This window comes from Muscardinus avellanarius, assembly GCF_963383645.1.
Source record: "Muscardinus avellanarius genome assembly, chromosome: 6".
NCBI lineage: Eukaryota > Metazoa > Chordata > Mammalia > Rodentia > Gliridae > Muscardinus > Muscardinus avellanarius.
The window spans coordinates 121867211-121882525 of record NC_137791.1 but is presented as its reverse complement, the minus strand read 5'-3'; the positions used below and the strand labels follow the sequence as shown (position 1 = coordinate 121882525).

Genomic DNA, 15315 nt, shown 5'->3' with positions numbered 1-15315 from the left:
GGATCAAAATGCCAGGACACTGATTGAAGAGCTCAGTTCGTAGCAGGTGAGCTAGATGGTGAAGGACCCAGAAGTGATCAGCGCAGGGGTTTCCAAGCAAGGATGACAGACTTGGCCAAGGCACACGGGAAGCCAAGTACACACCCTGCTCAGGGGACAATGAGAGACACACTTGGGCTAGGCAGAGTATAAGGCTAATCCCTGAATGAAAGTATCATGTCTTTATTTTATCCCTGAACCCTAGCAATCTGCCTACATATAAGTACCTATGTATAAGTATCTATAAAGACACCCATGAAAAGCAACAATAGCTGGTGCTAAGTATTAGAAAAGTCAGGCTACAGAACTATGTAAGACCTTGAATTCAATGATAATCTCAACCTTGACCCAGCAACTCTGCTGGCAGAATCCACACCGCCTAGCAAGTTGCTAGTCTGCTCACTAGTCTTTTGGTGAACTGTAATCACCTGGTGAGGAAGCAACAAGCTACACCCAAGGAATGACCCCTCTAAGGCTGGCTGGAGCTGGAGAAGACAGCTGAGTCTGCCATCTCCCGTGCAATCTGAACCTGATCGCAGTGCAAAAATGGACCTGGCTACACCCTATTGACTTTTTTGCAATCCCCAGTATGCTCACTTTCCAACACGGAGAGCTCTGTTCCTCCTGCACCTCCTCTTCCCACTTTCCTCCCTCACCCTGCACCTCAAACATGAGAACCTAGAAGCAATGGGGCAGGGACTTCCCCTCCGCCACCTGCAACCTGCTGCCTTTAGCCTGCTTTCCACCTTCTCTTCCATCACCAAGGGGGGAGGAAACTCCCCTGCTGCTGCTTAAAAACCAACTCTTCCACTGTGTTCCAGATCCATCCTGTCTCTTCTCCCTCAACCACTGCTCCCTCCCCTGGAAACTATCCCCAACCCTATTCAGGGTTGTTCTCACCTTGGACACTGCACCCTGAGGGCTCTCTCACCCCCAAGTCCAGCCTCATCCACATGTGGTTTCCACCATCCCAGCCCTCAGCTTCCTCCTCCTCTGGTGCAGCGACCAAGACTTGAGGCCGCCCAGGCCAGCTGTCTATTCCCTGGTCCCTCTGTACTTACTCCTGGGCACCTCTCCACAATGGCGAGCGGCCACTTCTGTCTTAACATGTTTGCCACTTCTGTTTCAATGACCAGAATCTCCTGTTGCGCTCCAGCCTCAGGAACTGCACCCCTAGTACTCAAGTGGGGTTCTACCCAGGTCCCTCCTTTTCCATCCCACATACAGGACAATGGTCCCAGAACAGTCGCTACACTTTGGCTGGGCCAGCTACCACCTCCCGCCCTTACCTGACCATACTGCCTTGCCGCCCAATGCAATCTTTCTCTTCCTTCAAGTCTCCCTCAAATCCTCATTTCTCTAGCAAAATAAAAATCCTTCCAATGACTCCAGAGTCACACACAACTCTCACCTTTTCAGGCCTCCTAAAACACCAAAACTGACTACAGTGCACAATTTACGACTTAATTACAGGCATTCTTTAATTGGCCCCTAAATGTCTGCTTTCTACTGGGCAAATCCTTTTTTTCCACAAGGAGGTTTAAGTTTCTGAACAATGCACACATTCCTTTTCTTGTACCCAGTACCGGGCCACACTGGAGAAGCACAGACAATTATCAGTTCTTTGATGCCAACAAGCATAAGACTGTAGAAAGTTAAAACCAAAACTCATGCACTATTTTAATTTGTTAAGAAAAACCCTGACTTCATCCCTAAGTTTTGATAAACCATAAATATATTTTTTTTTTCAGTACTGGTGATTGAACCCAGAAGCATTCTACCTCTGAGCTACACCCTCAGCCCTAATTTTTATTCTTTCTTTCTTTATTTATTTATTTTGATGGGTTTGGGGCTGGAACCCAGGGGCATTTGACCTCCGAGCTACACCCCCTGCCCTATTTTTTATTCTTTATTTTGAAACGGGGTCTCACTAGGTTGCAGAGGGCCTCACTAAATAGCTGAGGCTGTCCGCGCGAACCACAATCCTCTGGTCTCAGCCTCCAGAATGCTGGGATTACAAGCGTGCGCCACCATGCCCAGCTTATTCTTTATTTTGAAACAGGGTCTCACTAAGTTGCAGAGTGTCTATGTAGCTGAGGCTGGCTTTGAACCTGCGATCCTCCTGTCTCAGCCTCCCAAAGTACTGGGCACATTTTTTTCTAATTTCTTTGTTTAGAATCACCTGGTAGCATCATAAAGAAGATACATTTGGAAGAACAGGCCTAAATCTGTAAGACTTTCTAACAATAAAGTGCTCAAAAATTTGAGACCTGAGCAACACTTCCTATAAAACCTAGGAATACTTACTAGATAATTTTTATTTCTGGCAAAAAAAAAATAAATGCAAATAAAGTTGTGTTCAATTTGCATGTTAAAATAATAAATACAATTTAATTCTTCAATACAAGTCTGCAGAACAGACTGAGAACAAGCATGGTCAAGCCAAGCATTTCTGCCAGACTCTTCTTGGTAAACACAGCTATGGAAATGAGGGTTATTCACTAAGACAGTTGAAAGGTCTGAGCTTCAGGCTATGGCGAAGTCTAATTCATCAACCAAACAAAATTAGTCTTATTTTTCACTATTAATTTTTTTTTAAATCTATTTATCCTTGCCATCCAATCCCTGCCAATTAGTTTTCCTCTCTGTAGCCACATCACAATACACTAAAAACCCTTGGCCACACCTAAATTGAAAAAAAACAAAACTCAAAGCTGGGAGCCTGCCCACCCTTCAGTTGGCTCCTACAGCCTCTCCTCTCACCATCTGGGCACCAGGCACTTGCCCCTGATATTCCAGCACTAACCACACAGCACCCTGACTCAACACTGTCCCCTGCTAGCCAAGGCATGCTAGGGTCCCCCTGTCCACTCCCTCTTTTTCTGTCCTTGCCCTCTTGTTATTCCTGGCAATTATCTTTCTCATTTCTCCAGAATTGGTGCAGAATCTCCAGATCCTGAAATACACCAACTGTGCTCCACAGAGGCCCTGCTCATCCCTCTCTGTTTTGATGGATGCTGGATGCGTACTCCAATAAAAGAACATTTATAACACCATTCTGAGACTGACTCAGGAATTTTCCTCCCTAAATACCCGCAACTTCCTGGAGAAAAAAAAAATCATGGGGTTTCCACTTATTTGATTTTGGAATGCTGGGGGTCCAACCCAGGTTGTGCATACCGGGCAAGTACTCCACAGCTGAGCTATATTCCCAGCCCAAACAGGTTTTTTATTGCTATTCTGTACTGAGAGTTGCATAGTATCTCCCAGAAAGATAAGTATCCAAGTTCTAACAGTGGTATCTGTGAGTGTGACCTTACTTGGAAATAAGAGTCTTTAGAGGTATAATTTAATAAAGGACCTTGAGATGAGATCATCCTGGACTTAAGGGTGTACCCTAAACTCAACCGACTGCCATCCTAGGGAGAGAAAAGAGAAGACCTGAGACATAAATGCACGCAGGGAAGAAAGCCACACAAAGACTGAAGTAGGGACTGGCTTTAGCTGCCACAAACAGAATGACAAGAATGTCAGAGGCTGAAAGAAGTAAGGAAAGATTCTTTTCTAAAGTTTTCAAAGGGAACATGGCCCTGCTGACACCTTGATTTTGAAATCTGGTCTCCAGAACTGTGGGGAAACAAATTTGTTGTTTCAAGCCACCATGTTGGTAGCAATTTGCAGCAACACACACTTCCAACCTCAACAGGCCACTTTCAACCAAGGAGCCTCTCAATAAAAAGACGAAGGCAAGAGCAACCGAAGAGAACATATCTGAACTGCAGAACAAGAAACTGGGACAAGGACCCAGACACCAAATCACTATGGCAACAAGTCACTTATCCACAGCGGATTTTGAATTCCTTGCTTAGGAACTGGCCTAGTAGGCCTGAAATAAGTTGAACACATTTTATCCAACATAATGGCTTTAACTGATCCTTAAATTACTTCTTCCCACACACTAAATTAATTTTATTTTCATTTAAACATTCAGGTGCAAATTTTTTTTTTCAAAAGCATTTCTATTTTCCTCAGCCCATGAAACAGGTAGTAAAATAGTCTAATTGAAAATATGCCAACAACTGGTTTTCTACAATATCGCCTGGTTTTTGTTTTTTTTTCTCTCTTTTTCTACAAGGCAAAATCAATAGTTTACAAGTAGCTGGTCAAGTCCAGCTGGAATGGTTGACATTTCCAGGAAACTGGACTTACACATAAATCAACTTAAGTGCTGCTCACTGACCCAGAACCTAAATGTCTAGAACGTCACTGCATCATGACTAATTTTTGCAGAGGAACAAGGGACTTCTCCAATGCTGGAGTTTTCTCCACTAGACTCAGACTGTAATTAAGGTCCCATACCCACCATTTCCACTTCAAAGCACCTGGACAAAAAAATAAACAAATACCCTGGCTGCCACAACCAAATGGCAGCGTGTTGGTAAAAAAGATTCAAACAAAATAAAAACTATTTTCTCCGTCTTTATGTCTTCGCGAACACAGAAATACACACAGTTTTCCTGTGTTGAACGTTGCCTAATTCAAAAAAAGAGGAAAGGTGTAAACAAAAGGTGTTAGTAATATTTATACCTCTTACTCGTGTATCCTCCTCCTAAATTTGGGTTAAATTAAAAACTCTATTTTGAGTTTTCCATAGGCCCTGTTGCGGTCCTTGCCTTCATGTTTTTATAGTGGCAGCCCTGGTTCTTTTTTAGGAAACCAACCAAAACAACATAGAGGAACACAGAGCCCAGGGACTCATATTTCAGTCTGGGAAAATAACCATTAGCAACACTTAAGACTTCAACTTTTCCAAACCAATTCATCGTTCAGAAAAGAAAGTCTTTGGTCACCGCTGGGGCCAATGGTTCGGCTAGAACTGGAAGAACGACGCTTGCAAAACCAGACCCTGAATCCTTGCACAAAGTGAGTTCCCCAAACTTCCTTCCAGGTGGTAATTCAATTCGAAAAATCAAAAGTCCCTCGAGTTGGAAGGCTGAATAAACGCAGTTTATTTACATCCCGACGTTCTGGGCGTTTCGATGAGCGCTCCCAGAGACCTAAAAAAGGGACTGGCGGGCTGATGTACAGCCTCATCTTACTAGTTTCTAGCTCTTAATCCAGGTCTGCCTTAAAAGGTCCTCTTTAACTGTAACAAACTAAGGTGGCCGGCGGCGAGAGAAGTCCCGGGGCTTGGGGAGCACCGGGAGGCGTTCAAAGTCCCTGTGTTCTGCAAACAACCACCTAGGTGCAGTTCGCTTCTCCGCGAGCTGTTTTCTGGAGCCGCAGCCCTGGATGAATGGGCTTTACCCCGCCGCCCGCGTGTTTACGCGCATCCTCACGTGGCCGGGCGCAGCCACAGACGCGAGCGCCCGCGATGGCGCGGGGCGCGCCCGGGAGCCCGAAAACTTTACTTTGCCAACTCCCCGGAGCCGGGGAGGGCGACGGGGAGGCCGGATCCCGGCACCCAGGCCGCGCACGCCCCGGGCTCCCCGCACCACCCGCTGCCCGCAGCCCCGAGCACACAAAGGCGCGCGGTGCCTGGACCCCTCTCCAAGCTGCGCGCAGAGCGGCGGCGGCGGTACTCACAGCGTGACCGTGCGGTTGGGGAGCGCGCCGGGCGGCAGGACCTGCGCCAGCTCCAGGCTGCTGCACACCACCTTGCCGTCGGCGGCGCCCGGCGCCCTGGCGCTCCCGCGGGGCCGCGCGTCCAGCTTGCAGCCCGGGGGCAGCGCCGCCGCCCCGCCGCCGCCCAGCACGGCCAGCAGCGCCAGCGGCAGCAGCAGCGGCCGCTCCATCGCGCCCGGGCCTGCGGGCCTAGCGGCCGGCCGGGCCCCCCGCGGCCCCGAGCCTCGTGGCGGCCGCCGGGCCGGCCCTCCGCCGCGCCCGCATGCTCCTTTGTCCGCGCTCGGCCTCGGGGAGCGGCGCGCGGGGTCGCGGCCGCCGGGTCCCAGCGCCGCTCCAGGGCCCGCGGGGCGCCGCCTCCGCTCCCGCTCCGGCTCCCGCTCGGGCTCCGGCTCGGGCTCCGGCTCCGGCTCCGGCTCCAGCTCCGGCTCCCGGCCGCCGCCTCCCGGCTCCGCCCCGCCCCGCCCCCAGCCCGCGCGCCCCGCCCGGAGCCGCCGCCGACCTGTGCGCGCCCGGCCCAGCCCGGGCACCGAGCGCCCGCGCGCCCCGGGGGAGAAAGTTCTAGCCCAACTCCAGCCCGGCCGCGGCTCTCTACGGCCGGTTGCCCTAAGCCTCCACCTTCCGGACGATGCCGCCCCCCGTGCGCTCCGCAGGAGCCGGGCCACGAGGATGGAGAGGGGGCGGGAGGAGGGAGAGAGGGGCAGGAGGAGGGAGAGGACAGGAGGAGGGAGAGGGGGCTGGAGGAGGGAGAGAAGGGCAGGAGGAGGACAGGAGGAGGGAGAGAGAGACAGGAGGAGGGAGAGGGTGCAGGAGGAGGGAGAGGGGGCAGGAGGAGGGAGAGGAGGGCAGAAGGAAGGAGAGGTGCAGGAGGAGGGAGGGGGAGGAGGAGGGAGAGAGGGGCAGGAGGGAAAGGGGGCAGGAGGAGGGAGAGGGGGACTGCTCAATTTCCTTTTTGCAACCCGAGGGTAAAGTTCCCAGACCAAGCATGGGGATTGGGAGCCATGGACTTCCGCCTCATTAGGATGGTCCTATTTGGCCCTGGGACACCAGAGCCAAAATACAGCCTCTCCAGTGAAGGGGACTCCAAAAGTGGCCTAGGCCCTCAGCAACAACAGCTCTGGAGCCTGTAAAAGAGTCTATCTGGAATGGCACCCTTTTAAAAGAAAAAAAAAAAATCAGAATCCAAAGTTACCTTAGATGTTAAACAGAACCATTGTGAGCAAACCCGCCTAGAACCCTGACTGAGCTTATTGCTTTAAGAAAGTGACTCCAAGCTGGGCATGGTGGTACACCCTTGTAATCCCAACATTTGGCACACTGAGACAGGAGAATCGGTTCAAGGACAGCCTCGGCTACTTAGGCCCTTTGCAACTCAGACCCTGTTTCAAGAATAAAGAATAAAAAATAGAGCTAGGGGTGTATCTCAGAGGTATAATGTCCCTGGGTTCCATCCCAGTACTACAAAAAGAGAAAGAAGAAAGAGACTTGACCTGAACATTTGCAAGCCCAGGACTCATAGACCGTCTGTTGATAATTTACAGGGAACATATCAAGCTAACAAATAAAATGAGGATTGTTCTACCTTGAAAAATATACCTGCGTAACAACCTGGAAGACCGGGTTTGTAAGCAGTATTTTTAGATAACCTTAGAGTTCCACTCTGAAACGTTGGCAGGTAGGAGGTGGTCAGACCTGAGCCCTTGGCCTGTACACCTCCACCCCTCTGCTTCCTGTTTGCAGCATGGTTCAACCAAAGTGGTTTTCTTGCATGCTGTGAACACTGCAGCCTTTTGGTACAAAGCTCTGCCTCCCCCTTCTAACAGTCACCCTTTGCCGCTTGGTCCAGATGTGCATATACCAGTTGTTTTGTCCCTCCACTGAAAGAGTGACTCTGGGAAGAGGCTAGCCCAGGACCTGGAAGTGGGCTTGGGAATTTTGATCAGGAAGTACCAGGGCCCTGGAGCCCAGAGACATGAGCCAGAGTAGCAAGGTGCTGGGCGTTGGCCCTGGAGATTTTTCACAGTATAGGGAGGTTTAGATTGCTTGCTGCTAAAAATGCAAGGCCTAGGGTAGGATTTTTCTTGGCTGGATCTAGGACATCACTGTTTAAGATGCCTTCAAAGCTTTTTTCAGAGATCAAATTTCCAGGAATCTGTTTGTTTGACTTTCTCAATAGCAAGGAAATTACTTCTATTTACTATATACTCAAACAAATTTGAATAGTGGATCATTTGACCATCACATTTTGAGACTCAACTGTATAAATTCAACAGCTTCCAGCACTGTCTGATAAGGCACTCTGTGACCACAGATTTCGTTCTAGATTTGGGCCTGGGAGTGTAGCTCAGTGGTAGAATGCCAAGCACAGGACCGTAGTTTCTATTCCCCGTACCGTAGAAAAAAATAATATTCTAAATCTCTGATATCCAATATGGTGCCCATGTGTGATTATAGTAGTCTTTGAAATATAGCTAATGTTCTCTAAGAAGTATTTATTTTATTTCACTTTAATTAATTTAAATTTGAATTTAAATGCCTCATGGCTACCATGTTGGTGATGAATAGTACAGCTATAAATGCTACAATGGGTACAAGAAGGAAATTATCACCACTATTAGGCAGCTTTAAATCTATAAACAGCCTTAGAAGGCAAATTGGTACACAGGGTTAACTGGCTACATTTCTCTTGAATTTATTTCGAAAATTATTATTTCCTCACAAAATCATCATTATCTCCTGTTTCCTTTCTAAAGATAAAAACTCATAACTGTAGAATATGAATTTTTTATTATAATATAGCTAGACACTGGCAATTGAACTTCATGTATGTGGGTATTTTAAAGTCTGTAGTTGAAATGAAGGTTCTTGTCTATTTTGAAATATGTTTACCACAAGTACTAATATCAATTTGGTACATATCGTTATTTTGCTTCATTACTGTTCAGAAAGTTATATAAAGTACATTTTTTTTTTTTTTTTTGGTGGTACTGGGGTTCCTGGGGTTCCTGGAAGCCTCTCTGGACTACACTCCCAGACCTATTTTATGCTTTTTATTTGGAAACAGGGTCTCTTAAGCCAGCGCAGCTGGCTTCGAAACTGCGCGCAATCCTCCTGTCTCTGCCTCCCAAACTCGGGGATTACAAGCGTGCGCCACCACGCCCAGCTAAAATACAAAATTTTCAAAAGCAGAGATTTTACAAGTGGTGCCATGAATCTAGCTATGGTGAAAGATGGAGGAAATTTTTGTTTGTTTGATTGTTTGGTTTGGTTTGATTGGTTCGTTTGTGGTTCCAGGGATTGAACTCAGGGGCATTCTACCTCCAGGCTACACCCCCAGCCCTTTTGATTTATTATTTTGAAACAAGATCTCATTGGTTGCTGAGAGTCTCGCTAAATGGCTGAGGCTGGTCTTGCTTGAGGTGATCTTCCTGTCTCTGCTTCCCAAATACTAGAATTACAGGTGTGTGCTATGGCACCCTGTGAAATATTTTTATTATATGATAATTTCAGCCATTCTTGCGCATAAATCACTTAAACAATCTGTGAAAATTAAGGTCATTAAAGATCATAAGTAGTATATTAAAACTGCAAAGAGCTTTACAAAGTAGCAGCATTACAGTCCTTGGAAGTGCACAGTTCTCTCCCGTTATTATTTTATACCATCACCAGTTCAAGAGGACATGACAAGCAGTCCTTTCCACTTCCACAGATCTCAGAGGATGACACTATCTGCAACGTCCTGTCTTTTACCCTTCAGTCACACCAGATTCTGAGCTTGAATGAAGCTACCCCATCCCTGACAGCCTCTTGCCAGACAGGTCTATCTACTGCTGATCCCCCTCAGGCCTTAAGAACATCACACCATTTTAAGTTACAGGATTTCGTAGGTCCTTTCAAAGTTCTTACTGTGTTTGTGATTGTTCCTCTTTAGAAAGTCCTTTATAAACGGAGACATCACTTGTTAACCACACTTATTACACATAGTCCAGTAAAATTGTATTGCATCAAAGGTTACTTCGAGGATGGTGATGGACCACATTCCAAAGCTTCTATGCCGAGAATCCTGGCTTGCTATGTGTGTTATATAAAGCATGTAGAAGATAACAGAGAAACATTCAAAGATACTCTTTGTCTTCCTCCTTAATAGAAAAACCGTATTAACTGTTTATATAAGTGCATGCATATTTTATGTATGTAATAAACATATTTATTTTAATATGTGTTTAAATATAATAAGCATATGTTCATCCATTTTTATTATTAACAGTATTTTTTTTATTTAAGTGTCTTCCTTCTCTGCCAGACTGGAAGTTTCTGGATTTTTTTTTTTTTTTGAGAAGCAAACTTTTGAGGGACATTTTTATTATAAATTTAAAATGGTTGTTTAATGAAAAAAATCACAATGAAGTACTGAGAAAAGGCTTGTCAATATAAAAATGTTAGCAGCATTTCCATAGTTTCAGGTTCTAACACTAGTCCTGCTTCCTCTCTCCTGCTATCAGAGCACAGAACCCAGTGGTCCTACAGGAGAGCCTCCGGAGCTTGTGAGTGAGACCTCATGAAAATCCTTAAACCCAGTACACATTCTAGCCCTCAGCTCCCAGCCCTCGGATTTCCAGACTGGCAAAGCATACAATGGCTTAAATGCTGGACACAATTCCTTTTTCTCAGGCCACAGGGGTGAACAGGGATGGAAATCTAAACCGGGCTCGGTATGTCGTGCTTAAGTTACTCATCTTTAAATGTGTGACTGGTGAGAGAAAAAGGCCACCGCAGGGCCGACCAGTGCTGGCATGTGGCGGCTGTGGTGCTGGTGGGGTGAGGAACAACGTGGTGCCTCAGCCGCAACCACTAGGTTATAGCTTGGGTGGGCTTACACAGCCCAGTTCAGCGGGAGTGATGGAGAAGGGGCGACCACATGAAAATAAAATACTGGCAAGCGAATCCCCTGCTTCTTTGGCACTTTCCAAAATTTTCTGATCAAAAAAGTGTAAAGGAAGCGCACTGTTAAAAAATTACAAGCCAGGCATGGTGGCACACGCTTGTAATCCCAGCAATTGGGAGACTGAGACAGGAGGATTGCAGTTCAAGGACAGCCTCAGCTACTTAGTGAGGCCCTTTGCCCCTTTGCAACTCAGTGAGACCCTGTTTCAAAATAAAGAATTAAAAAATAGGGCTGGGGGTGGAGCTCAGAGATAGAATGCCCCTGGGTTCAATCCCCAGTACCGCAGGCACACACACAAAAAAAAATTGCAAGCTTGTAATCCCAGTATTTAGGAGGCCGAGACAAGAGAGTCACGTAGCTTCAAAGCCAGCCTCAGCGACTTAGGCTCTCGGCAGCTCAGTGAGCCCCTACACAATGGTCCATACACAGTGTATGAACAGCTTCCGCAGGTCTCTTGAGAACACCTGTCCTGGTTTCATTCAGTCACTCATGGACTGCTCTGCCTGTCTGAGCTTGTGATGTGTGTTCCACTTATCTTACAGTATATTCAAAAGAAAATATCATTTAGGAAAAAATGCTTTTCCAACCTCTGCTTTCCTTTTACAAGTTCTTAACATTGCCAAGGGACTCCTCAGGTACAAGATTCACTCAGTATTGAATTCCAGGCAATCATCTCCACTCCCATTTTGAGTATGTTTGAAGTAATGGCACCTATTTTATGTATCCATTTACTATATAAGTAACTGCACCTCATAGTCACCAAGACACCAGTCAAACACGTTACATACTATGCACAGGAGTTGAGTTTGCTCTGGAGGGTGAATCCACAGCCTGGGGAGCAGCGAGGCTTGGAGCCACCCACAGGGATGTGGCTACTGGCTGGGAGATGGCCGAGTGTGCTCGGGTGTGCATGTGCATGCATGGGTGTGAGCTAAGAGCACAGGCCTCCCACACGCCCACACCAAACTGCCTCTTAAAAATCATTATCTTCCACTTTCCATCATCCCTAAATGTCCTTTACTCTAGAATAGAGACTAATAATTTTTTCCCCTTCTACTGAGAATTGAACACAGGAGCACTCGACCACTGATCTACATCCCTAGCCTTTTAATTTTTTGTTTTGTTTTGTTTTGAGACAGGGTCTGAATTACTGAGGCTGGCCAGGCGTGGTGGTGCACACTTGTCATCCCAGCATTTGGGAGGCTGAGATGGGAGGATCGAGGTTCAACGACAGCCTCAGCTACTACTTAGTGAGTCCCTTTGCAACTCAGTGAGACCCTATTTCAAACTAAAGAATAAAAAATAGGGCTGGGGGTGTAGCCAGAGATAGAATGCCCCCTGGGTTCCATACCCAGTACTGCATTAAATAAATAAATATAAAAAATAATAATAAAAAATAAATTACTGAGGCTGGCCTTGAATTTGCAATCCTCTTGCATCAAACTCCAAAGCTGGGATGACAAGTGTGTGCCTGGTTAGATAATCCTAATGGCTTGTCCAAACCTGAACATAACTTTCTTATATATTCATTTGTTTACACTTATACACCATTAGCCTCACCCATTACATTATCAGCTCTATGGTGCCCTTATTTAACTTTTATGGCAGACGCTTTCAGTTGCTGCCAAAGAGCCATTCCCAACCTTAGGAATCCCAGACTTTCCATTCCTGAGGGCTGAATAATCCCTTTCCCAAACTCCCTTTCAGCTATCAGTGGCATATGGCTCACTTCTCTCCCCCCAAAAAATCAAAGACTGTGCTATCCAATGCAGTATCCCCCAAACGCAAGTGGGTATATAAGTTTAAATTGTCATTAATTAAAATTAAATAAAACTGAAATGTAATTGCCTAGTTACTCTAATCACAAGTTGAGTGCTCACTGGCTACACATGGCTGGTGGATAGCATTTGGAACAGCACCAACTTAGGACTACAATATCACAAACACTTCTACTGTACGAATACGGTAGGAAGAGGCTCTCTCCCACTATTCTGGTCTTCTTGTTTTTGACATGGTCCTGTGAATACATGGTACTGGGAGTAAAGTATTTTGCAATTAACAAGCAAATTGCCTAGAGGAAAAAATTCCAAAATCATAAGAGGAAATGAAAGAACAGAAACAATTTAGCTCACTGAGATCATAGTTGAGCTACCAATGAAGGCTCTGGGCTTCTTTATATCATCAGTATTCTCTAAACTCGGTGTGGTGGCCCATATAAGCCCTGTAGTTGGGAGGCTGAGACAGGAGAATCACGGGTTTGAGGGCAGCCTTGGCAAGTAATTAAACTCTCATCAATCTTGTGAGACCTTGTTTTATTTTTTATTTTTTTTATTTTTTGGTGGTACTGGGGCTCCTGGAAGCCCTTCTACCTCCGGGCTACACTCCCAGACCTAATATATATATATATATATATATATATATATATATATATATATATATATAATTTTTTTTTTGGTGGTACTGGGGTTCCTGGAAGCCCTTCTACCTACGGGCTACACTCCCAGACCTATATTTACATTTTTTTATTTGGAAACAGGGTCTCCTTAAGCCAGCACACGCGGCTGGCTTCGAACCTGCGCGATCCTCCTGTCTCTGCCTCCCAAGCGCGGGGATTACAAGCGTGCGCCACCACGCCTGGCTATAATTTTTTTTTTTTTTGAAACAGGGTCTCTTAAGCCAGCAAGGCTGGCTCCGAAGTAGAGCGATCCTCCTGTTTCTGCCTCCCAAGCACGGCGATTACAAGCATGCGCCACCATGCCCGGTGAGACCTTGTTTTAAAATTAAAAAAAAAAAAAATAGGTCTGGGATGTAGCTCAGAGATAGAATGTCCCTGGGTTTTAAACTGAATAAGGCTGGGAGGATATATATATATATATATATATATATATATATATATATAGAGAGAGAGAGAGAGAGAGAGAGAATATAGAGTATATATACATATAGAATATATAGTGTATATATATAAATTTAATAATATATGTATATACACATATATATGTATATACATATATACATATATTTATATATAATAGTTATATATAGTTTTTATCTATTACATATATGTGTATGTATACATATATATGTATATAGACATATGTATTCTCTGACTCAAGCCACTATTACTCTGGTTTTCTAATCCCTTGAGCAGAGCCGGGTATACAGAAGAAACTTAAAAGTGTTTGTTGATTCACAGAGTTTAAATCTTATTCATTTTTATACTGTAAACATTAAACATAGCTGGGCCCAGTGTGTTAAATATAATCCTAGTACTTGTGAGGCCGAGACAGGACTATCATAGGTTTTAAGCCAGTGCATGGTAATTTAGGAAGACCTTATTTCAAAATGAAAAATAAAATAGGATTGGAGGTTTGGCTCAAAGGGAAAATGCCTCTGGGTTCAATTCCAGTACTACAAGAAAAGAAAATCTCTAACACAGTTCCTCATCTAGATTACCTAGTGAGGAAAAGTATTGTTGAATTAAATGTTTCAGCTAAGGTCGGCTAACTTGAGATGCCTGAAGTTTAGTCTTCTTTGATCAGCCGGAATGTGTAATGCCATGATCAAATTAACAGCAGGAAAGAACAGCAATTTTTAGCACTTGGAATGTTTTAGCGATACCTCTAATAAGCCTTGAGAATAAACAGACATTCTCTGTTTATTTTTGTATCATTTAATGTTAATCTATTAATTATGACAGCTGTAGCTTGTATTTTTAGTCATTACATAGCATGTGCTAGAATGTGTCCTTGGTCAGTACCCAGGATCCAGATAGGATCAGCAGCACTAGCTCGAATATCCCCCTCGCCTCATTAGACAACAATAACTCCTATTCTTTCTTACTAATTAGAAGAAAGAGTGACTTCTGACAAGTCACTCCATCTCACCATTTGAAATAAGAATTGGAACTGGAACCCGTTTTTAAATGCTGTGATATTATCCTGCTGCCATATAGAGTTTTTGTTTGCTGCATCCAGACTAGGATTGGAATGCAATCCTGTGATAGTTAAATACTATCTGTAGATGACCAAATACTACTGAGTGTGTGTGTGTGTGTGTGTGTGTGTGTGTGTGTGTGTTGTGTGTTTTACTGGAGATTGAACCCAGGGGCATTTTACCTCCAAGCTATACCTCCAGCCCTATTTTTTTCTTCTTTTTAAAACAGGGTCTCACTAAGTTACAGAGGACCTCACTAAATTGCTGAGGTTGCCTGCAAATCCTCAATCCTTTTGTCTCAGCCTCTCGAATTCTGGGATTACAGGTGTGTGCCACCACACCCAGTTCTAGATGCTTTTGTGAAATGATATTTTTCTTGCCCACTCCAGAATAATTACCATAAATTGTAAATATAAGGCAAAAATATAAAACAAAAAATCAATCAGCAATGTCTCATGAGGAATTATAACAGAAACCTTCAAGTGGAAGTATTGCCAGGCAGACTAGCATGGATGTCAAGGAACAAGAAAGTTCAAAGTTCAAATTAAGATGCCCAAGTCACATGGTTTATTTATCCTCCTTGATACTCCCTATTTTCTATAGCTGAATTAAATATTCTTAATTAACAATGAAAATGTATTACATGAGCTAGATCTGGTGTTTCATACCTATAATCCTAGTACTTAGGAGGCTGAGATAGGAGGACTGAAGTTTTGAAGGCAGTCTCAGCAACTTAGTTGGGTTCTCAGCAACTTGACCAGATCCTGTTTCAA

At 44.9% G+C, this 15315-nt stretch overlaps 1 protein-coding gene across 1 annotated transcript in view; it reads right to left on the bottom strand.

Annotated features, from left to right (window-relative positions):
* The window catches only part of ADGRA3 (adhesion G protein-coupled receptor A3), a gene marked incomplete at both ends in the record, with an annotated part of 124116 nt that extends 118282 nt beyond the window's left edge, over positions 1 to 5834 (bottom strand). Inside the window, one exon of the mRNA XM_080697664.1 lies at positions 5626 to 5834. Coding sequence (XP_080553790.1) covers positions 5626 to 5834 — 209 coding nt within the window. The remainder of the gene's footprint in view (positions 1 to 5625) is intronic.
* Between the last annotated feature and the right edge of the window lie 9481 nt (positions 5835 to 15315).